The sequence below is a fragment of the Podarcis erhardii genome (genome assembly GCF_964252035.2).
Source record: "Podarcis erhardii genome assembly, chromosome: 5".
In the NCBI taxonomy this organism is placed as follows: Eukaryota; Metazoa; Chordata; class Lepidosauria; order Squamata; family Lacertidae; genus Podarcis; species Podarcis erhardii.
This window is the reverse complement of record NC_138509.1, coordinates 75,721,348-75,745,762: the sequence shown is the minus strand read 5'-3', so window position 1 is coordinate 75,745,762 and position 24,415 is coordinate 75,721,348. Positions and strand designations below refer to the sequence as shown.

The 24,415-nt window shown below is 45.5% G+C and overlaps 1 protein-coding gene across 13 annotated transcripts; it reads left to right on the top strand.

Annotated features, from left to right (window-relative positions):
• The first annotated feature begins 14 nt into the window (after positions 1-14).
• Positions 15-24,213, top strand: ZIC4 (Zic family member 4). Of its 13 annotated transcripts, XM_081862525.1 has the most exons (7): positions 15-457; positions 1,987-2,145; positions 2,420-2,483; positions 6,156-6,240; positions 14,156-14,791; positions 19,519-19,855; positions 20,377-22,406. In XM_081862525.1, the coding sequence occupies exons 4-7, from the start codon at positions 6,195-6,197 to the stop codon at positions 20,519-20,521; spliced, it is 1,164 nt and encodes a 387-aa protein (XP_081718651.1). In that variant the 5' UTR covers positions 15-457; positions 1,987-2,145; positions 2,420-2,483; positions 6,156-6,194; the 3' UTR covers positions 20,522-22,406. The 13 variants fall into 13 exon arrangements, 12 of the variants coding, with proteins under 12 accessions (XP_081718651.1, XP_081718660.1, XP_081718653.1 ...); XM_081862534.1 differs by lacking the exon at positions 1,987-2,145 and having other exon boundaries at positions 2,315-2,483; XM_081862526.1 differs by lacking the exon at positions 15-457 and having other exon boundaries at positions 526-2,145.
• The last annotated feature ends 202 nt before the right edge of the window (positions 24,214-24,415 follow it).

The following is a 24,415-nucleotide window of genomic DNA, read 5'->3' as shown; positions in this document are numbered from 1 at the left end:
GACATCGCTTTTGACAAACAGGCTTGTACAGGAGTAGCAACTTTTTATATACGTAAACATATATAATATATAGAAATAGATATATATTTCGGCTCGGCAATATTCCAAAGCTCTCTTTTCTATAGCTGCTTTATGGAGATAGAGAAAGATGTAGATGTTATTCCTGTGCCTATCTTTTCCTTCTTTCTTGTGATGGTGATGCTTGGTTCCTGGAGATAGAGATCTTTGAACAACCCAACTTTTGAAGGAGTTGCCCAGGGGAAGTCCTTTTGTGACTTGCTCCTTTTCCATTTGGGCTTCCTCCTTGTTTTCTTTCAGATGCTCTCCAAAACGCATGTGTTGGTTACATTAGATTTTGCTTTAAAACAGCAGGCGTGATTTCTGTGGGGAAACGGCTGTAACGTTCCATCACTTTGTTTTTTTTCTGAATTATTTTTTAGCACCCATCAAAAGGCAGGTGGGTGAGAGCGCTTAACTTTCTGCCTGTGTGTTTGTTTGTTTGTTTGTTTGTGTGTGTGTGTGTGTATGTGTGTGTGTGTAGTGTAGTGTTGTTATTGTATCTCCCTGCACTTTGTTTCTTGTTTTTCTTTCTTTCTTTTTTACGCGACCTCTTTCATTCAGGTAAAAAAAAAAAGGACTGTATTTTTCCCCCCAAAGTTGCTTTTGTCTCTTCTATGCTGCATGGAGCTTTTGGATCCTGGGGTTTTATAATGTATTTGAAATCCTCACTAGATAGGAGCAATATAAATTTTCTGACGCTCAAACCTTTTCTAGTTCACAAATCAGTCACCCTTGTCACATTTATTGAAATTCCTCAACTTGCCACACCAGGACGGTGGAAAAAGCAGGCGGCGCCTTTGTTGCTGACCAAGCTTGTGATCGCCAGAGAAAATTTACTTACCTTCAGATGAGTGAGCAGAAAAAGAAATAACACTCCCTTTGATTTAGTTAGGAAAATGCAGACATTTGGATTCAGTGCAAACATACAACACTTGCTTGTTTTCTAGATGCAACCCCTCGATTAACCTGCCTTTACCCAACTCAAGTCTATTGAAAAACTACGGATAGTTCCTCTTTGTTCCTGTTACAAAGACCCATTGACTATATATTAAAATGATTGTCGAGATGTAGAAGTATGGTTACTTAAAAAGAGACAATCTTTGTGACTCAATCAATTAAGCAAAGCAACTTGGGTATGTTATTCCCTGTGATGCCCGTGCAGTTTTGAGAAAGGGTGCGTTTTGCTGAGAACAGTGTTTTTAGTTTTGGTTTAAAAAACAACAACACCATAATAATGATATTTTAACCTGGACCATCCCCAACCCCAATACAGAAAATGTGAGCCTGTGTGTTAGACGGAGAGGGAGAGGGATGTTAATAAATGTTAACTAGAAATCAAAGCCCTTCGGGTTTTGAACCTTTGTCCAGCCTTTATGTGACTTCGCTATGACTTTTCCCCAACCTGATTTATCCTGTTTTCTGTTAAAGGAGTTAGGAATCAATTCCCTTGGCAGATAAAAGTGCACGAAAAATATTTCCTATTTCAGAGCTGTATATTTCAGTGAAATGTGGGAGGGGCACACTGTTTGGTTTAAGTAAAACAAAAACCACCTTTTTACTGCCATTCGGCAGTGTAATACCAAATTATATCAAATTTCCGAGTAGGTTCAATGCATAAAGGAGGATATTCGGGGCAGTTCTATTAGCACGGCTTCATAGTTTCTGACCGATAGCGCAGGTAATGCTGTTTGCATGAAAGAAGACTTGCACACACAAACGTACGCACGCACACACACAATGTTGTGTGTGTGTGTGTGTGTGTACACAGACGCATACAAACACATACACACATACATACAAGCACACATCTAAGGTCCTAAAGCAACAGGTCTGAAGCATCTTCCCTTGATAAGGAATATAAAGAGTTTTCATGTGTTCGACTTGGTATATGTAATGAGATCTTGCTCTTTCGCCCTTTCACTCTAGTATGCCTAATCCCAGAGCGACGGGCAAGAATCTCAGGAACGTTTGGTTCCAGAGAGAATAATCTACACATACTTGAAGTTAGCAAAAGGGAATAGATTCGCCTCTCCAAAATGCAGAGCAACACTTAACCCCATCTCAAGAGTCAACAACCGTGGAAGGGTACAGTCCAAAGTTTGTTTGTTTGTTTGCTGTTGGGAACATGTTCAGATATAAAGTCCATTTGTGTGTGTGTGTGTGTGTGTGTGTGTGTGTGTCTGCGCGCGCTCTGTGTGCAAGTGTTGTGGGCTGCAGAAGTTATCAAGTGGGATTTGCGGCATGCTCTCTGCAGGAAACGAAAGCTGCTCCAGTTCAAAGCCACATGCACCAACGTGACATATAAGCCATTAAAATATCATCCTGAAGGCTCATTTCTGCCTCTCCATACAATCCCCAGCTGCTCCCAGAAAGCAAGAAAAGAAGAAATGAAGGATGACCGCCTCGATGAAGTCGCCCAAGAGGTGTTTTGATTTTGTTTGATCCAACCGCTGCCCACCCTACCCCCTCTATCCCACCCACCCCCCAGCCTCTCCTCTCCTCTCCCTCTGTCTTTCGACTTTCTTCTCTTTTTTTGGTCAGTTCTGACATGCTATGCAGAAATGAGGGGATCTCTGCTTCAACAGGTGGAGTGGGGTAAGTGACTGAAGTGGTGATCAAGGGGTAGGAGACGCGGGGCGGGCTAGGAAATGCGGCTTCCCTTCTGCCACAGTCAGGCCAAGCGCTGGAGCAACCTTTCACCTTCAAGAGGCTTGTTATGTGCATGAATGAACCTTAGGAGCCCCCCCTCTCTTCGCACACACTCTGCGGATGTGGTTTGGCACCTTTTCAGGCACGTGGGCAGAGACTTTCCTCCACGGGAGACTGCTGGGAGGTAAAGCTGCACCTGGCCCCACCGCCAAAGGCGGGCAGGGCTTTCCCTTCCCCGACCCGAAGGTCCACACCGCCAGTGGATCGGGGCGTTTGTGATCAAGGTGCTTCCCATGGTGCCGCTGGGACAAGCGCCCTATATCTGAACGCCCACTACAGGAGGGCAGACGGGGAAAAGATAGGGCAACGAAAGAGATGCGGTTGCCTCGGAAGAGAGGGAACAGGGGGCGGGGAACATCAGAGTGTGTATCCTAAGCAGACAATGCCCTAGGGTGCCGAGCGTTAGAGAAGTGCGGTTATCTCGGTCCACCTCTGCTCCAGCCTCCCAACCGTGGAAGTTGAGTCGCTGCTTTGGGCTCGAGGTGCAGGGAGGAACCGAGAGGCGGGGATTGGTCAGCCCAGGTCTTGCTCCCCCTTGAGAACTCGGCGCCAGTTTCTCTGTTTCAGGCACTCTCTCCTGCGCAGTTAGGAAGGAGTTAACCATGTCTGTGGCTAAAGGTCTAGTAGCCAAGACTTCGTAAGCTTTTCACAATGGACCTTCCATTCCCATCTCGATCAGGAGCTCTCCGTAATCGGGTGACACTCCCACCTCCCTTACACACAAACACCCCACTCCAGCATCATTTAACTCCTTGTTTCTTTTTTTTAATTCGTGCAAAAATGTCTACCAACCTGCATGTTTTTTTTAAAAAAAATAACAACCACCACAAACCCTTTCGCTGATTTATTTTGCTGCATTTTTATTTTATTCTTTAAAGAGAATATCTGTAAAATCTGGATCAGAAGGAGGAGGGCGACAGAGCTTTAGGCTATCCAAGTCTTAAAGGGAATCGAGAAGGATTTCCACGAAAGTCACATCTCCCCCACCATATTCTCTCTCTCTCTCTCTCTCTCTCTCTCTCTCTCTCTCTCTCTCTCTCACACACACACACACACACACACACACACACACTCTATCCTGGTCTGGCTATTTCTCGCATTGGCGAGACCTGTGAAGCCCGTTGCATTTCCTTGGCTACTGTTGATCATGTAGTTAATCAGTTTGGATAAGTGTTGAAGGCTTGAGTTCTTGAAGTGGCCGGCTTTGGAAACACCCCTGGAGCTTGACCTCTGACCTGCGACCGGGAACATGTGCCGGGCCCACCGTATCCGGGACAATGACTCGAGTGTGTAGTCGCGCGCCCGCGCGCCCGCGCGCGCCCGCCTCTGTGCACATTGGTTCGCCCTTCCGTTTCGAACGACTAGCTCAACCTGATTTCCTAACCTCCGTCCAAGAATAGAGTTGCTCTAATGCTCTCCGCAAACAGTTTGTCTAGCTCTTGAAAAGCAAGATCTGTCCAAGTGTCTTCTTAGTTGCTCTATAAGAGTAATAGACATTTAGGATTACCTTGAGCCTTGTATGCTCAGTCTCAGAGCGTTGAAAAATATATGTTATGCTTTTAAAACAATATGCGTTGGGGAGGTGGATTCATTGCAGCTTCCCTTGCCTTAACTAGGCCGTTTGAGGATGGAAATAGTTCATAAGAAGAACCCCCAAATTCCGCATGATATTCCAAAGAGTCAGCTGGATCTGTAAAAGATTTGCTGGAAGTTTATTAGAATGGCTGGCTGCATGGAGAGTCGGGTTACCGGCCATGATTTGAGTGCTGCCAAATTGTTTTTAGTATGGAAATAGAGGCTGTTGACTAGCCGACCTGCAGCAGAAGTCCAGCCTTTCTGGATGTAAATACTACACACGCGCGCGCACAAACCCCTACGCACACATACACAGGCTTGTTCCATCTCATCTCAGAAGTGCATCTCACACAATAAAATAATCTCATGCACTTCTGGAATGGAATACATAAGACAGAGTTCGGGCTGTAAACAGACGCTGTTTATGGTGCCCCCTAACTTAAACCCTTTTGAAATTTCGGGAGAAGTGCGTGTCAAACTTTGAACTAGGAAAAAATAAGTATTAATAAGTGAGGTTAAGGTATATAATGCCGGGGGTTTTTCCCCATTCATGGACCTTGCACCTATTTCCTCTCCTTTTTTCGAGCCAAAAAGAAACGGGAAATCCTATCTTTCCCCCTCTTCAGGTCAGAACACTACTTCGGTGTTAATAATAACCCCAAATTGTATATGATGTGCGGAGACGTTGCACTCCACCTTGATAGTATTTGAGGAAATCTGGCCTCTGCCCCCCCCCCCACACATCTGTTTATTTTTTAAAATTAAAACGTATTCCAGAATAAAAAAAATAATTAATAGCATCATAATAATTTACAATGATTCAAAAGTGTCAAGTTTGGATATCCCATATAAAGCCCCTCCTTGATTCAATAACTTCATTGAGCATTTTAAGAGTATTTATTTATTTATTTCACTCCCATTGGAAATCTTTCTAACATAGTTTGTTTATAAAAACAACAACTACAAGCTATACGAAATCCCTCTTTGAGCTCACATATTTGCATTATTTGGTTCTTATGGAATTATATAAAGTATATATTCCTCTCCTTCCTATCTCCCTTTCAGGAATATATATCCAGAAAGAGCTCCTGCAACAATATTTAGACTTGGTCATTTACTTCCTCTGCAATTGGCACAAGGGTTATCGTCACTCCTTCCTATTATTCCTACCTTACTGTTCACATTGACCACTAGCACTAAGTCAAGGGCTGAATCTATTGCTTTTTGAAGTCTCCTCTTAAGTCTTAGTATCGGCACTGAGAGCTCCTCTCTTGGCACAGCCAGGCCATTGGTTCTCCTTTGAAAGCAAGAGTTGGACGGTGCAAAAGCGGCAGCTTTAAAGCATCCCATCTTTGGTTGGAAGAGCCTTGCAAACAAACACGACGGTATTAGCGCTGAAAAGTTTAATATTAGCTCTGAAAAGTCCATAAACAATGCAGCGTCGTCGGTGGTAACACTTCTCAGTGCTCAGCCAGGAGGTATGTGTCAGATCAAAGCAGAATTCTGGAAATCTCCTGTCCTATCTCTTCCTCTAAATCAGCCCTAGGGTTGTTCTGTAATATATGCACGAAGTTTTGAAATGTTTTATTGTAAATATATTCCACCTCTTCCATCTCTCCCCCTCCCCCCTTCTTTACTTCTGCCATATTTTGGCGACACAAAGACTTGAATTCCAAAACAATTTGAGGTTTTTATTCGGGATGGGGGTATTAAAAAAAAAGAAAAAGATTTCACGCCATTCTTCAATTATTTATCACTTGCATATAAACTAGACACTTTAAAAAATATTGCCACTTTTCTCTCCTGAACAGGAACCAAGTTAGAAAATAAGGCACAAGGGTCCCCTTGTAATGAGGAAAAGAAAACGACTTTACAGAAACCTTCTGGGACAGTCAAGTAAGTTAAAATATGACTTTCTTTAAAAAAAAAGCCCAAAGACAATATATGATTCCTCCCCTCTAGTGTTTAACTTGCTTGCATGAACACAAATCAGCCACACAAGGTCCCACCAGCAAGTGCTTAATCCTGCTCTCTGCCTATTCATTTGGAGGTTCTAGAATTAATATTTGACAACTCTCTCATTGAAACAACAACCCCTGACCCTCTGTGATTGCATTGTCACATTATTCTATGACATATTCATCTTGCATTAATTTACGGGCGATTTGATTGGAATGAGGTTTGACATGTATTGGATCCTATTAAAGAAGAAAGCTTTGATCTTGGCGATGGGGTCTACATGATATGTATCATCGTTACCCGGTATACCAGCTTTCCACAATGTGGTGGCTACCCAACTTCCACCATGCGAGGAGTTAAGTAGGGCATTGATTGACATCTTATCTGACAGGAATACCTTAATCTGAGGCACTAGATTAAGTATTCCATTTGAAATAAACATTTGATTGGGTTGATCTTCAGTAATTCAAGTTCTGAACTGGTGGAAGGAAGAGGATTTGAAGCCATCCCATCTTCACAACTGGTCATTACCTTCTACCTATTACCTGCTTTCTCATCCTTTCCTGCAGCTTAGCCCAATTAGACATTAGTTTTCAGCAATAAAAGGCAGGGCATAATAAAAGGGGGGGGGGGAGATACAGAATTTCTCCTTTATTTTCCGTCAGTATTTTCCGTCATATTTTCTGAGCCAATACCTTCCTGAATATAAGGGAGGGTTCACGTTTAATTCTCATCATTATCTTGCGGCGATTCTTCGCCAATCCTTCCACGTGGCTCTTCTTGATTTTGGTGAATTCCTTCCCTTCTCTTAAGTCTCCCGGCTGCCTAAATGCTGAATGGGTGATCAGGAAACACGGGCTTCCCCCTGTATTATGCTCTTACATCCCATCAACAACTCAGTTAATCCCCCAGATAACTTGGGTTTTAAATGGATTGTTTCCCTCGAAATCATGTGCACGACACAAGTCTTGCACCCGTATATTTCAGCTTAAGGAAGCCTCTTATCGGGCTGGTTCCTTTTCCTATGAATTCCTACGCTGCTATTCGAAATAAGGCGAAAATGTCCGTAGTGCACCCTGAAGGTTTGCGTTTACAGGCGATTTTTGAAGTGGGAAGGGGTAGAGTTGCATAGAAATCCCTTATTCACAAGACTTTCCTTCTTCATAAGCAGTGAAGACCTTCTTCGGAAAGGTCACCACTTCCCTACACTGATTCAATGACCCTTCAGCGAGACAGACATAGAAAACGCGAAAAAAGTTTCTGGGGGTCTCAATCGCCCAGAGAATCTGGCTGTTTTAACTAAAAGCTAAAGGTCAGATTCTGCTAACAGATACAGCCTAATAAACTATGTTAAAGAGATGGGGTAAAGAAAATACTCCCAGCGTATAAGACCAGATGATTGCTCTAAAGTTTAGGAAGTTTATTTATTTATTTGCTTTAAAAAAAAAAAAAAAAAAGCTTACACTCCCCCACTCTGTATTTACTTATTTATTGGAGAAATCCGCCAAGTGTCGTATTTATGCAGAAATGTAATCTATTCCTTGAGGAAGATAGGATAATATAAACTACAAATGTGATTATATCTGGGTTTAGAGTGGAAAAAAGCACCTCAGACTCTTAGGCTTTTGATCCTTGGAACTGATCGAGAAGGTATTTTGGGGGGGAAGTGTAAATCTCCTTCCCACAACAGATTTCTGCTGAATCTCCAACCTACAGAAATAATACTGTGGTTTCTCTTATGCAGAAATCTTAACCACATCTTTTCCAGTTGGTGGCTGAGGTCACTGGAAGCAACAGAACACGCCATTGGGCGGCAATCCTGCCGACACTTAAGCAGACATAATTGTCGCTGGTGTCAGTGGGAGACAGAGGACAGAACGGCTGCTTTGCTGCCTACTTTCTGGTATGCATTTATTTCCTAGGCTATGATAAGCAAAACCTGAAACGGAAGAAGTCAATTGTCATTTGTTCAGCTTTTCAATGGTTATTAGTAGGTGCTGTCAATGTGGTTGTGTGTGCGTAATAAGAGGGTTTTTCTTCAACAAACCTCATCTCTCTCCTACCCACTGTCTGGCAGGGCAAGTCTGTGATTCCCCCCCCCCCCCAAACCACTGGGCCACGGTGTTCAAGTTGTTAGGATCCTCAAACCAGTTCACAAGACACTTAAGCCGCAGCAATCTCATTGAAGCCCGCTTACATAGTCCCAGTCGTTTCAATAGGTGACTTAACTGGGCTCTGTGAGTAAAGGGCATTTTGCCAATACTTTACAATTGGGCCGCATTGTCCAGGGCAGTCAGTAGGGGGAGAAACTGCGATCCGCAAAACATTTTGTGTGGACAAACGTGCAAGGACTTCTAATTGTCTCTTCCACGCCTTATGCGGCTGCGGTCCTCCGGTGGGAAGCTAATAGCAGTAGTAGTAGTAGTATTAGCAGCAGCAGCAGCAGTCCAATGGAGCTAGTAACCAAACAGTCTTATTGCCTTTGGGGAGTTTAGATTCTGCTTTTGGCTAGTGGCCGTGCTAACGCAACTGGGCTGGGCGTTATTCTTGCAAAGTGCAGCTCTCCTTGTCATCAAGTTCCTCAGCTCCAGTATTTATATTAGAAGTGGAATGCGTCCATGAGGGCCATGACAGTTTTAAAATATAAGGCGGGGAGTCCCTGCCATCCCGATTTGTTTATTTGTGGAAGGGTGAGCTATTCTGCTCTTCTGGTCGTTTTATCTACTCAATATATAGAACATGTTTTGCTGGCAAAACGAACTACTAAATGAACCGTGCGCGCGCGCGCACACGCGCACACACACTGAGGGAACCACAAAGAAAAGTGCACATTAGACAGGTAAGAGCTGCATCGCAGATGCAAGTCTCCTGGATACCTCTGCAACTTTGTTCAGGCCCTCCTAGTTCTGTTTCCCCCGCCTTCTGGTCATGTGTACAGCTCCATCTGCATCACCACCCTCCCTCACTTGTCTGCTCTGTCTCCTTTATGCGCGCGCGCGCGCGCGCGCGCACACACACACACACACACACGCACAGAGATATGTCTCCCAAGGTACACAACAAATGCTAGGAGTGAGAGCACTAACTTCACCTAATATAATGAGAGAGACACCATGGGCCATTTCTTTTCCATTGGACTCATGCAAGCAGAGGGGGGAACAAGGGGGGGAAACCCCTGTGAGGAACCTCAGGGTTTTAAGTAAGAGCGGATAAAGCCATTAGCGTTTGACAAGAAGCCATGCCAATATTTTAGAATGGCCTAAGCCAACCGATAGTAACATATATATATTGATAAACTGTTCCAGATGTTTTCTCCCTTGACTGAGGACTGTCAGGACTGAAGGATGTCAAGAGTGTAGAGGTGAAGTGGTTGTAAGGAGGGATGAGGAAAACAGCTTTATTTGGAAGTCACGCTCTCAGTACCTTTGTAAGTAACAGCCTTCCAGAGTCCTGCTTCCGATAACGTTTCTTTCTTTCTGTGATCTCCTTCGGAGATGGTCAGGGAGGAGGAAGGGAAAATACGAAATATTTTTGGCTTAGGGCAAAGAAACTGACAAGGGAAGGTCGTCTTGAACTACTGGGGGGGTTAAGTTGTCTACATAAACATGTTACGTAAGGAGAGCTAGTTAATTACAGCGTGTGTAACTTTTCAGGTCCTCGGGGCATCAATGTGTGCGCCCGCGTTACATTCATACAATAATAAATACCGATTTAGCTGCCTTTTATTTTATCCTCAGTATTGTGATCTGTGCAAAAATGGTCAAAAACAAGAATATAACTCCCGCTATGGTATAAAGTGTAATGAGATGCTTCTTAGATAATTATTTATGCATGTCGTACATCTTGAACGCAATATTCCACGATTTAGCAATTCAAAAATATTTTATAGGAGGCAGGCTCCTATTTTCTGCTTTACGTAAATTTGACTGGCAATTGCTTGAATCGGGAATTGTTGTTCCCAAGCATACAAAAACAACATTTAGCTAGCAACTTTAGAATATCCCAAGAAATTGTTTTGATGTTTGCTAAGGTCCGTCTCCGGGGTGATTTTTCTAAAATGCAGTGACTGGCAACTGTTTTCACAGTATAGCTAAACGTTGCTTTTAAAAAATAAAAACAAAAAGTTCAAATATTTTTTGGGGGGAAGGGGATAGTGGTGGAAAAGCTGTAAGTGTTCAGTGAGGCATCAGATAGTTTATTTACTGTATGACAGGATGTAAATTTTGGGATGATGAGAGAAAGAAATATTTACTCTTGAAACTGAAGTTCTGTATCCCGAGAAATGATGTTATTCTCCTTTAATATGTGACTTCCTTTGGGGGGGGCCACTTTTAATTCATCACATAGTCTTGCATCTGAAATGAGTTAAAGCCCACCCTATGCATGTTTCCTCGGAACTTCCACTGAATTCATTTGGGATTACTCTCAAGTGAGTGTTGTGATTGCATCTTTAATAACACTGACCTCACTAATACTCAGGGCATTACCACAAGTAACTTAAGAGCGGCTTTCAGTTTCAGGACATCACTTGTGCAGCTATTAACACGGGACACAAAGCGGAAAAGAATACAGTATTATTTTTAAAAGTATGTGTCGATTTTGCATTTTACTTTTGCCCAAATGGTTCAGTTTTTTAAAATGAAATAAAAATAAAGGGCTCTTTTCGCCGGATGTCATTTAAAAGTAAAAAAATGCTGCTTGTTCAATGGGGGGGAAACATTCTCAAAATTGCCGTGTTTCTTACTGGATTTTAAGTAAAATTGAAAGCTGCCCTTCTGCAGAAAGTGGGTATACTTAAAGTAACTTTTACGTTTAGGAGTTTATGTCCAGAGTTCAAGGCCGAATTTTGATATTATCCCACTAAATGGAGGAGAACAGAATTACCTGAATTCAGTAATATCGGGTTCCAGCATTCATTGGAAGGGCTCTCAATGCCTTTTTTTTTTTTTTTTTTTTTTGGTGGGGGTAAAAATAATAAACCCTATACTTTTATTTTCATCACGGATATACACTTGCAATCGGTTTATTTTCCTTTTGACAATGAGCAAATGTGAGCATCATAACGTCCGATAGATTTATCTATTAATCTACAGGTTGCTTTTTAAATTGACTTGATCTTTTAATTGCTCCTTATAAATGAATGTGGGCGATTGCGTTTGACAGGGAGAGGCAAAGGGATTCAACACGATGAAATGATTTGCAACATTTGGATTGGGTTATATGCGCCAGTTAATTGCAGGTATTAGGTATTACTTTTTTGTATTACTTTTAAAGGGGGGGTTACATAAATATCGTGTAATCGTAGGAAATGAAAGATGTGGCAGAACTTTAGCCTTTGTTGTTGTTGTTTTAAAGGCCTGGTTCTCTGGGCCGCCAACAAGTGTCAGAAATCTAAATACCTAGCTGCCCAGCTCCGCTTCCCAGGACGACTTCTGTATACAAAGCCTGTCTCTTCTACATTGTGCCCATTTCTGTTGGGGACGGGAGTCCCGGAGATTTGTCTGTGCTATAAATAATCAGCAGTCAAATTGATGGCGCGGTTGGGCTGGAGGTTAGGAAGCGAGGGTGGAGGTTGTGTGTGTGTAGGATTGGATCCCTCGAAAGCATCTTGCCTGGTCCGGGGTTTGGGGTCCACCACCATCGCTGTGTTGCTTTTTTTTAAAAAAAATCTAGACTTTTGCTCCTGGCCCAAAACAGGCTTGGTAACAAACCTGCGCGCTTCTCTACTTCCTACAATGGTGGGTCGTAGGCAAAGGAATTTATGAGGCGGTCTCAGAAAGCCCCGCGCGTCTCCTGTCTTTCGGATTCATTCATAATCTGGGCGATTGTGAGGGCAGGGAAAGGGGACGGAGGAGAGCTTGCTACGTCTCGGCAGACCTTCTCCGGGCAGTCTCTCTCCTCCCTACCTCCTTCCCTGCTGATTTCTGCGGTGGCTTGGCCTAGCCGTATTTGCCCCCCCCCCTCCCCTGTCCCTCGAGAGCGGAAGTTTTGTGAAAGTCCCTGTGTGATGTGTGCTACCTTCCTCCCCTCCCGCCCCTTCTCCATCTTTGTTGTTGCTCTTGCAGGAAGGAAACTGGAAGGGTGTTGAGAATTGCACTTTGGTTAGTCCACAATGAGCTGCTCGGTGGCCAATCAGGCAGTCCGCCCCGAAGCAGACACCGATCTGAGCTCTCCATTAAATCGTCTGCTCATTACGAGGCTAAGTGAGAAAGAGAGACAGGGCTGGGTGTGGAAGAAGAACGTGTGTGTGTGTGTGTGTGTGTAAAAGTAAATGGTTAGCAGGAGAACAGAAAGCAGAAGGGGCTTGAGCCACGATCCAAGCCATGCAGGAGTCAGGAGATCACCCAGGATACCTCCAAGCGCCTGGCTCTTCTAAGCAGATGATCGGGGACAACCAAAGCGTCTTTGGAAGGGGTGGGGAGAAAGCAACAGCCACCCGCCGGCCAGCCTCGCCTCCCAGGCGCTCCCAGGAGCTGCTGCCGCCGCTTGCTCAAGGCCTTGTTCCTCCTTTGGCAACCACTGCTCATTAGCGCGTAAACGACTCGGAGGACCCCTCGTTTCGTCTGGGGAAGACGGTTCCAGCGGCCCTTAATCAGTTAAACGCAGATAAAAACAAAATGCGGGGAGTAAATGCAAACACCGGACAAGCTCGGCGCACTGGTTAGGGCTAGAGAGGGAGGGGGGCAAAGGGGGAAGAGGAGGAGGAGAAAGGGAAGGAGCTTTTGGAGGGGGGGATTAGCCACAAACGCAGCGCAGGCGCACTGCTTCCCGAGTCCTCTTCCTCCCTCCTCGCCCCTTTACCCCTTCCTAAATCTTTTCAGACTTCAGCGGGGACCTGTCAGCGCTGACTTCGGTCAGGCAGCTTCGGCCAATCAGCGACCGCCCTGATTGTTTAGCTCTCTGGGTTGGAGCCTAGTCTGTGAAGCGCTATTCAGTAGCCTCCCAGCGTCCTGCTGCTGCTTCTCAAAGCGTATGGGATTCCACGTAGGCATTAAAAAAAAAAGGAAGGAGGAAAAACACACACACAAAAAAATAATGGAAGAGGAGGGGGAGAAAAGAAAGGGGAAGGGGGGGAAGCGGGGAGCAAAAACAAAACAAAGCCAAATAGTCCAGACCAAGAGAGAGGGAGGGGAAAACCTTTTTTTCTTTGCGGGTGGGGCGGGGGGACTTTCAAAAAAGTTTTTCCACCGCTCTTTCCCTCTTCCTCTTTCTCCCTCGCTCCCCCCTCCTCGGCGTCAGGTGACTTTTTAGAATTGTAGTAGAACCAGGAGAGCTTGGAGGCTTTGGGGGAGCCCAGTAATGGACTCTGCTTCACTCTCCAAACGGAACACGGCGCTGAAAATACTAGGCTTGGCAGGGGCTCCTCGTCATCGTCATCACCGCCACCATCACCACTCCCCTCAGAGCATGACAGGCTTCGCCGGGCATCCCCACTCCATGGTTCCCACGCACCCTGGGGAGTACGCTGCAGAAAGCCGCCTCGGGCTGAGTCCATTCCGGTCAGAACACATGGGGCAGCACCACCATCCTCTCCATCATCATCATCATCACCACCGCCACCACTCTCATCCTCCTCATCACTCAGCGGCCCTTAAGCTCAGCCCTGCCCCTCAGCCTCATCCCCACCATCCTGTGACAGGCCAAGCCGAGGTGGTACCCAGTCCAGCAGGAGCATTTGGCCCAGCGCAGTCAACAACAGTCCCTTACGCAGTCCCTCACCCAAGTCATGCTCTTTCATCAGGTAGGGAATTCTTCCTGCGCAGAGATCTGACAGCCCCAGTCATGCCAGGGCTCCCTTATCAACACTCTGCTGCTACAGGTTCTCACCATGGAATGTTTGTCTCAACAACAGGTAGCTACCCCGGACACCATGCTCACCACCACCACCACCTCCACCACCACCACTCAGAAGCCGGAACTCCCTCGCTTTTTACTGGACTCCACCATGAGCAACCTCCCCATGCAGCTCCAGGTGGCCATCTAAACGGACAGATAAGGCTGGGGCTACCTGGAGAAATGTATGCCAGGTCTGAACCTTTCACGCCAGTACCAGTCTCCAGGACAGATCCTTTTGCTGCTTCCTCCTTCCACGGCTACGGTGGCATGAACCTGAACGTGAATTTAGCTCCACACCACGGCCCTGGGGCTTTCTTCCGCTACATGAGGCAGCCCATCAAGCAGGAGCTCATCTGCAAGTGGATCGAACTGGACCAGACTCCCAAAAAATTATGCTCGAAAACTTTCAGCACCATGCACGAGCTGGTGACTCACGTCACCGTGGAGCACGTTGGAGGGCCGGAGCAGTCCAACCACATTTGCTTCTGGGAAGAGTGTCCCAGGGAAGGGAAGCCTTTCAAGGCCAAATACAAACTGGTCAACCACATCCGAGTCCACACGGGGGAGAAACCTTTCCCTTGTCCTTTCCCGGGATGCGGGAAAGTCTTCGCTCGCTCGGAAAATCTCAAAATCCACAAAAGGACGCACACAGGTCAGTATGGAAAGGTCTTTCTTCATTCGTGTTTTGTTCCACTATCTGCTGCATGTGCGATCTCCCCACCCCACCCCCGCCCGCTATAATTTTACATAGAATTAATACTAGCCAATGAAGACCGGATCAATAGTTTGTTTTGATTGTTGTCTTTCGTTTGAAGAATTGAGGCGTGTGTGGATGCATAATGCTGACGTGTATGTGTATGTGCGTATGCAAGAAGGGTCTTCCATGATTTAGATCGGGATTTCCTGGAGAGGGGAGAGTTAAAAAGCCCTATAGAGACGGAAAAGCATCCAATCTTGATGCAAGCTCGCAAATTAGGAGCGAACAATGGAAGTTGCAACTTGTCTAGGCAGTTTTGAGTGATGCTGCTGGGATGCTGCTTCTGCCGCCTTCCTTGTGAGAAAAGCACAGCTGCAAGGTCCCCTCTTTTTGTTTTGTACGAGGAACCCTGCGATGTTTCATCCCAAGTCTTCGTAAGAGCCTTTTCCTTCTTAAACTGCTACGGAGATTGAAATATGGGAAGGTGCTCTTTTGGAACCTGGGAAGGAAAGAGGGGAGTAGTGGTGTGTGTTTGGAGTTAATTTTGTCTACCTAGCCTGTTCCCTTTGAACGGTCATTGGCCAGAATTATGAAGGAATATTTTGTCAGAAATAGGAACAATTTCTAGTTAACACAGAAAGGAAAGTTATTTGAAGGGGAAGACCTTGCCAACACCCTCTTTGACCTCGGAATTCACAGAAGCATCTGTGGTGAATGAATGAAAATAGCGGTATAAAGTTTTCAGACTTCCAAATTCAGCCTGTGAAGTTGTAGAGAGTTAGTTTAGCAGCCGGTCTTCTTAGCTTTTTATTGCCTTCTCCACTCCACTCCTTCCTATCTGACTCTCTCTCTCTCTCTCTCACTCACACACACACACACACACACCAGAAGATAATAAATAAGCCCTTTTGGAAAATTAAATCCGTTCCACTGTGCAGTTTTTTTGCACACACACTCCACAGCCTTATAAACTCCCAGGAAAACGACATAATCCTATTGTAAGATATCCTTACAACCCAACGACTCTCTCTCTCTCTCTCTTTCTGCAGTTCTAAAATGTCGTAGCCTTAACTGTAGTACGGTTAGGTTAGTCCCCTCCCCCCCCTCCAAAAACTACGTTTAAAATAAAGCTGTGCATTTGATGGAGAATATTTTGTTACTTATTTTATTTAAAATATTAATAATGCGAATGACACCAAGGCATCTTCGTGTTAGGTAGGAAAGCACTGAAGAGCACAGTTCATCCCTTAATTACAGTGTTTTTCTTAAGTAAACAAACTTTTACTGCCCTTTAGCCGCCTTCTCCTTTGAAGTCTATGAAGCAGAAAATGGTCGGATTCTTGGTAAATTTGACCTACATCAGTGCAACCAGTTGAGTGCCTGGGAAGGGTGCGGGCTTGGAGTTCAGCATTCAAAATGTACTACATTATGTAGTCGTTTCGCTTGAACTTCCCTGCTTAATTAATTTATTTTTGCAGTGGTGGTGGGCTAGGCTTGGGGTGGAGAGAGGGAGAGGTGGAGGTGGAATCTTTAGGCCTTATTACAATGCAGCGTTTTCCATTGACCCACCCCGCCCTAAATTCTCAAACCCAAATGTTTCTGAAATGGCAATAGAACTTCCTGCAAATTATTCATGAAGACAGTTCTAGATTTAAACGAGAAAATAATTGCCTTCTCAAATATTAATGACGTTGCGTTTCCCTGAGCCTGGGCAGACAGGAATGGGTTTCTGGAGATGAGAGAGAGGGAGGGAGGGAGGGAGGACGAACTTAATTCACAATAACGTAGCACAGGTATCAAAAGAAGGAAAGCAAAAATCACTTCCTTACCATCAGAACTGGCCAAGGGACAATTGTGACCAAGGTGGTGTTTAGGCCGCAGTAAGAGAGGTATGTTTTAACTTGTAATTTATAGTGCTGGCGCTGGCAAGCTCAATATCCCGCCTCCCCTCCCCCTCGAGAATTTTGCAAATACTTTAATCCAGTCCCAGAGTTGGGAGGATTATGCTAAAATCTCCAAGCTGTACGTACTGCTCTCCACAGCGAGTCCTGTGAGAGCTACAAGTGTGGGTAGAAAATGGCGGTGTCGACTCGCTGCAGTGTGTGTGTGCGCGCGCGCGCGCGCCCTTGCCCCCATCCATCCTCAGTCCTCGCTTCCTCTCTTCCTCCCCACCCCCCGCATCTCTCCACCCCCCGCATCTCTCCACCCCCAAACACACACTTTCCTTTTGACCGATACATATTTACGCGCAGGGAATCCTATCCTTTTAACGCGGAACTCTAACATTAACCCTAGGCCTGAAACCATTCACAGATAATGCGCTGCAGCCGACAAGGAAGAGCCCCCTTCTGCAATCATTTCTTGTGGCCGGGGCTTTTATTTACCTCTGTCAAGGTGCCGAGGTGTGGAAGGTGGGGGCGTAAAAGAAGCTGGCCATTTTTATTTATTTATTTTTTGTTGCTGCTCGCGAGAAACAAGACCGGTCTTATACCACGATATAACTCTCTCCGCCCGATCGCTGGGTTTATGACGGGGCCTCTCCCCAGGGCCTCCTAACATACTGCTTGCCTGTGCTACACCAATCCTCGTGATTTGTTATTTCAGCTGAGTAGCGGAAGGTCAAACTGTTTCTTTACAAGGAACTATAATTAAAATACTTAAAGAGCCGTCAAAATATACAGATGACCTTCCTTTTCTTTTCTCTCCCCGCCAAAACAAAGCAAAATGAGTAAATACCTTCCGATGCAGGTACACACGGAGCCTCACTTGTCATGCCTAGCCTGCTAAAAACGTCGTTTTCTCGCAGGCCTGAGACCAATATTGGTATTTGCCACCGATATTCTTTAAAATGTGGAACCATATTTTACTCCTTGCAATAACTAGCCGTCCAGCACGGCGGATTTCCCTGAATCATTACACCGACAGAGAATGCTTTTGTAGGGGGGGAGTAGCAGTTGCTTAGCTCCCCACCAACATTTCTTAAAGAACGCTTTAGCCTTAGCATATTCAGTAGACACAGCTTTTTTTAATTAAAAAAAATGTTTTGTGCTGAAGTCTGAATATACAACATGGCCTCTTTAAGGAACTCATGTTTTTAAAATGCTACACAAACAAACACACACTAACACACATATGCACTTACCCTGCTATTTTGGCAACATTTGCCTCTAAGAAACACATAGTATCCTGACCTTCATTTCCCATCCCTGTCAAATATGCGTTATATCATTTTTGCCCGACTTTCGTACGCAAGCGTCTCTGTCTGTTGGTTTTTCAGAATAAGGCATCCGTGCCCCGTAGAGACATCAAAGCACGTGGCTTCAACGTGTTTTCCTTTATCGGTGAAAAATCGCCCATGCAGCATTTGGTGTACAGACTATCTCCAGTAGATTTCCTGGGGAATCTGGCTTCCTTCCGTCTCTCACCCCTCCTCACTTTTCCAATATCTCATCCCGCATATGGTGTTTAATATGTTTCCAATGCATATCATCTAGCCAGATCAATGAGTTCTCCCATGGACAATGCACTATGGACTGCGTCGTTGGTTTTCTTTCTCTCCGCTGCTAAATATGTCCCTGTCTGTTAGTTTCTGCAGATTTTCCTTGATAGCCAAATGAAATCTTGGCCTACTCAGTAAGGCGTTGGCTTTCCGAGCAGAATGCTACTGAGATCCTTCTATTAATCTATACCAAGGATATGTAGTGGAAAGATGCTCTATCGTAGATTATTCTCCAGAAACTACCAGAACTGCCTTTAGGTTAACTTATGTATTAATTTAGTTATTTCCATATGAATTTGAGAGAGGTGAAAGAGATGATAGAGATAGATAGATATAGATATAGATAGACGATAGAGAGAGAGAGAGATTTCTAAACCTGTGCAACACTGGTTCAACCGTGGTATATCTAAACGATGGTTTTAATGAGCAGGCTGCTGACATTTGCTCATCGTTTCCTCCAAAGCCTACTCTGCAATCCCACTTTCCTCCAAAGCCTATTGGCAAGGTCAAATGTGAGCTCTTGTGCGACTCTGTGTGCGCGCGCAAGAAGAAGGCGCCTTGCAGCATGTGGAGTTGTTTATGTGGAAGTGCCCGAGACTAGTAAGAAGCTATGCACCACAAGGCCACGAATCCGTAGGTTCTGGGGTTTCAGATCCTAATCTAGGTTATGTAAAGGGGTTGTCAGGTGAGAGAGCTTGGAGGGGCATTTGTGAGATGGGAAATATGTGTCCATACGGACACGTTACGGAAAAGAGGAGCGAGCGAGATGGGCAAGGAGCCTAGGGAAAAGAAAGCGTTGTCCCATCTCCTCGCCTCAGGCCCTTCATCCAAGGCCTGGAACATTTCCACCCTTCCACTGGAAGGCAAGCATTGATAGAAATGAACACACAAACTCACACACGAAGCTTCCCCCCTTTGTCATTTCAGAAGACCCCACAGCTTTAGAGATCTCTCCTCACACCCTTGTAATCCTGTTCACATACAGTGCTGCTAGGCGCTTCTGCTGGGTTTGGCTCCACGGCCACTGCTGGGAAAGCGAGGTGGGGCGAGGGCGACACAGAGCTCATCGCTCAATAACCTGTGACCTGCAGACACGCCACCCCAATAAAACACGCACACCCGCACCTTTCCCCACCCTGGTCCTTTACGCAAAGTCTCCCTGGATTCCCTCTTTTCCTTGCAGGCGAGAAGCCCTTCAAATGCGAGTTCGAGGGCTGCGAGCGCCGCTTCGCCAACAGCAGCGACAGGAAGAAGCATTCCCACGTGCACACGAGCGACAAGCCCTACAACTGCAAAGTGCGAGGCTGTGACAAGTCCTACACGCACCCCAGCTCCTTGCGGAAGCACATGAAAGTCCACTGCAAGTCCCCACCTCCCAGCTCCGGCTACGAGTCGTCCACCCCGTCGCTGGTGTCGCCGTCGTCGGACTGCGGCCGGGAGCCCCCTCAGCCGCCGCCGCCACCGCCACCGCCTCCCGCAGCGGCTTCCTCCACCCAGGCGGCAGCCAACCTGAGCGAATGGTACGTGTGTCAGAGCTCAGGGGCCAGCGGCATCCCGACTCCACCCAGTAACTCTCCGTCACCTCACCCGGGAGAGGCCGCTTACACGAACTGCGAGCCCCGGCCCACTTATTAAAGTCAATACGGTAGGATGGCCCGCCGGCGGCGGCGAAACTGCATTGTTCTTTTCGGGGTGCTGTGGATCCTTGGCTCAAACTGGACGAACGGCGGGTCGGCAAGGCCCGGTTCTTGGGGGAGGGGCGGAAATCGATCCCAGGCCTGGGGAGCAAGCCCCCTCCCCCTCCCCTCCCCCCTACCCAGCCTCTTCCCTCTTCCCCCAGTCAGTCACCTTCGATCAGAAATGCTGCACAGGCTATCGGAGAGAAGATACATGGGGGGGGGGTGGACAAACCTCCTCCCTCTCTCCCCCATCCCCGTTTTGTATTTATTATGGCACAGAGGACAGCAACCCCCCCTCCCGCCACCTCCCCCTCCCCGCACCTCTTTCCATGAGCTCTTCTTTTTATTTTACACCCTCCCAGGGCAGACTCCGCGGACCAACTCCTTCCCATACGTTTACAATGGCCTCGATTTGAATGGAAACATCCTTTTGTATCAATGAACCAAAGTGTTTTAATACGGATTTCTAGCTGTACAGCTGCGATCGTCGGTGCTGGTATCTTGTGATGGTGTTTTTTCTTGGACAGTTTTATTAGCCCAGTGTCTGGATTTTAATTGGGTTTCTTGGCGGGGGTGGGGGGCTGTGTGCGTGTGCTTTTTTTCTCCCAAAAAGGAACATCAGTATCTATAAATATATTATTTGTTACCGAACTGTACAACAAATCGATCAATTAAATACTTTGATTAATTTACCAGTTCAGTTGACGTTTTTTTTTCGGGGGGGGGATCTCTTTACTGCCCCCTTTTCACCAGTATATTCTTCCCAGTTGTCACTAATAAAACAGACCCAAGGGTGGCTTAATGATTTATGGTACATTCTAATTTACACTAGTAATGGATTTAAATGCATAAACATATTCTCCTTTTCTCTTCCCCCTCCCTCGCATTATTTCTGTTGAATTGTGAGTTCTTGTGATTCCTTAGTGGATGGAAGGTGAGATCCATGTTAATTGGAGAGAAGGGGGGGGGGGAGTTGTTATGAGTGACGTAATTGTGTTGAGTTGCTTGGATTGTCCAAAAGGATTCACGACGTGTCGATTTTTTCTGAACCCGTGGTGTAAACCCAGTGGTGGTCTGGTTTTCAAACGCACAACAGTAGTTATGTAAAATAACAATTCGAAATATTAATTATTATTTTTTGTAAAGGTAAAAATAAAATGGTTTTAAAATCTTGAACATATGTCGGGGTCTTTAAAGCTATATGATTCTTATCAGCCCTATGTGAGTCCTTGTCTCTAGCGAATTCCCCAGACGGGGGGGGGGGAATGCTTGTGGAAATATTATTATATGGATTTCATTTACTGATTGTAGCTCCTAAACGCATCACTTTGTAGTAAGACCCATATACTTCAATGAAACTTATTTACAGGCAGTATATTTAGGAATGAGGGAGGGGGCGTGGTTCATTCTAATCGATTTTTAAACTATGGAAAGGCCCATTTGTCTGTAGGCGCTCTAAGATCTTAGCCAAAACACTTCTACAAAGCCATTTCCTTCAGTTCAGTGAAGGAGAGTGAAGCAAAACGTCCAGCCCAGTCTTTGGGTTAGCCATGCACACACCACCACCAACAGAAATTTCTTATTTCTTGTGGGAGGTATTATTACTAGAGCAGTTAAGTACAACATTTTCCTGTTGCCTAGAATGGACACACAGGGGAATGTGGCTCCAAAGGGAATGTGCTCTGAGCGTGAGTGAGGAGGGATAATATCAAAACAATATATCCTCTCCTACCTTCCTTAACATTCCCACATTTCTGAACTCTTTCTTTCTCTCTATCTTCCTTGTGCAGCAGGACCATATGCTTATTTACTCGGAAGTAAGTTCCACTGAGTTCATTGGGACATCCCAGTGAAGTGTGAACACCGTGGTACTTACGTCTGAAGATGGGGCGGTTGATGTCATTCAGGCATTCGCATTAAATTTAAAAAATAAAATAAATAGAAGAAAGTCTACCTATCTGGGTATCAATCCCTCTATCACCTATCTACCTTTTGAACAATGTGCATGACTTGGTTCCCCATTCCTTCTCACTGCCTCAGCGAGAGATCCTTAATAGATCGCCGAGTTAAATGGACGAAACATAGCAAACAAAGAAATAACCATCCCGTCCCGATTCTCAGGATAAAAACCAAAACAAGATATTCGTTGCCACTACTGCTGCTGCTCGTTTACTCCCTCTGATCTAGTGGAGCCGTCGTGGAAATGAGAAGGTAGAGATGGATGGATGGAGGCCATCTGCGAAAGATGCTTCCACCTTGTCTGGAGTTGGGTTGCCCCCTCCCGGCTCCGTCCCTCGGCCCTCCTCCTCCCTCTCCCTTTTCTTCTTGATTTCTTTCTTTGCAGAAGCGGTTTTTGGATGTGTAGGCTAATCACCTTTAATTTTTCATTTGCTTGTTACAGATGTCTATCCCGTTGCTCTCAAGGTAATCTAGACAGAGGCAGCTGAAAAGCCCCGCATCTTATGCCTTAGACATCAAAGCAGTCTCTCACAATGAAAGTATTTCTTCGCAACGGTGAATCTTCATGGTGAGTTAAGATTTCTATAGCAATAGGCAAGTCATACTTAAAAAGAGTGAAAAGCGAAGTCTGGAGCCCGTCCAGTCTTTTCATGAAGGACATAATATTTAGGTCTAACAGATTCTCTCTCTTTCTCCCCATCCCCTCGCGGCTCAGTTTCTTTCTCCCATCCTCACCGATGTATATATATATATAAAAAGAAAACACCCCAACAGTGCCAAAACTACATCACACACACACACACACACACACACACACATATTTGTATGTTGTGTTCGTGATGGACGTGGAGTATGCATATTTTCCCTCCGAATTTCCGGGGCAAGAAAACCCCCACGCGAATGGGGGTCCTTGTTCCAGCCCATAATCAGAATGGATAATAATGTCAGGAAGAAAAAGGGGGCCGCCTGAATCGCCGTCCGCCAGTTCACTTTTGTTTCTCTCCTTCTGGGCCATGATCAGAGACGGCCTTTGGGATTTGATGGCGACTTTTCTAAAGGCGAGGAAATGGGTTTGAAGGAGGGAAAAGAAAAGGAGAAAGGTCTAATCAAGCCCGGCCTTGTTCAAAGGCTCTGATTTTTATTTTATTTTTTTTGGTTGGAGGGTGGGGGTTGAAAGTGTGAGCTTTATGGTGCATCAACATGCCACGTTAGGATCGCTATGGTAATGAGCAGAGCAATAGCAAGCGCCCTTGAAAAGGAGGCACACTCCATTCGAGACAGTCTATTAAGATACATTTGCACTGACCTTTGGTTTCATGCTAGCTTAATACATTCAATCTGCTCTTCCTCAGAGATGGACTTCCTCCATCTCGTCCCCTTTGGCTTGCTTTGCTGGCTTACTCTCTAAGGAGGGCTTTTGTTGCAGCATCTTGGATCTCTGCGATTAAGAAACAGAAGTAGGGGCGGGGGGGGGCGAGGCGGTTTTATAAGAGCTACCAGTGCCGAGTGAAATTTTGCACCATGGAAATCTGGGGCTGGGACTCAATAGTAGAGGACCCACTTTTGTTCAAAGCAGCCCACCTGGCTAGAATAGGACTGCTCAGGAGCAAGTCAGTAGTGGACCAGTTTTGTTTACTAGTGAGCTCACAAAACTCTTGTCTCCACGCCCCAAGCCTTAACCCTAAGACAGCCTACAAGTACGGTCCCAACAGTGGTTGGTGTCAATATTCTTATTCATAAATGTATACATTTGCTGATCTTTGCTTTGCAAGTAACATTTCGATATTTCTGTGTCTGACTCCATCCTCCTTAGGGTCCAGCTCCTTGCTGAATGCTGCGGCTTTAAGTTGCTTTTTGACACTATTTCCTTCTTTGTAAACACACACAGTCACATCCACACACACACACACACACACACACTGCTGAAGATAGAGACTGAACTAGAAAGGGATACCATTTCCAGAACAAAGACTGAGGAATCTTCTGAATTTCTTGACTCTTTCACGGAAACAAACAAGGACTAGATCCTAGGTGTGTGGCAAAAACCATGTCCCAAGAAATTAGGGTTTAATGCCTTCCAGGGCTACAGAAGTTGACACTCCCAAGTCTGAGGCCACGGGCGATGGGCCACGGTCCCGGGAAAGTTAGAAGTCCATGTTCCAGTAATTGTCTTCTTGTTTATTTTATCCAAGTACCCCAGTGAATAGGGGAAAAATAAACACGCCGAACAAAAAAAAAAATTCAAACAGTCGAGTCGTCTTTAGTGCTAGCCCTTGTGGCTGAATAAAAAAGGATGGTCCAATTTCTATTGAGCTGAAAAATCTTTGAAGTGGGAGTTATTATCTGAGAAATTCCTCCTCGTCGCCCTAACAACGCTGATGAAACGTAAAAAGGTTCTTTGTCAGCGATTTGTTCTCCCCTCTGTCAAACTCCCTCTGCCCC

Coding starts and splice junctions, on each gene's coding strand:
- ZIC4 (XM_081862524.1), top strand. CDS start 13,603: ATGGACTCTGCTTCACTCTCCAAACGGAACACGGCGCTGAAAATACTA. Junction 14,792..19,518: donor CCACAAAAGGACGCACACAG/GTCAGTATGGAA, acceptor TTTTCCTTGCAG/GCGAGAAGCCCTTCAAATGC. Junction 19,856..20,376: donor GCAGCCAACCTGAGCGAATG/GTACGTGTGTCA, acceptor ACACCCTCCCAG/GGCAGACTCCGCGGACCAAC.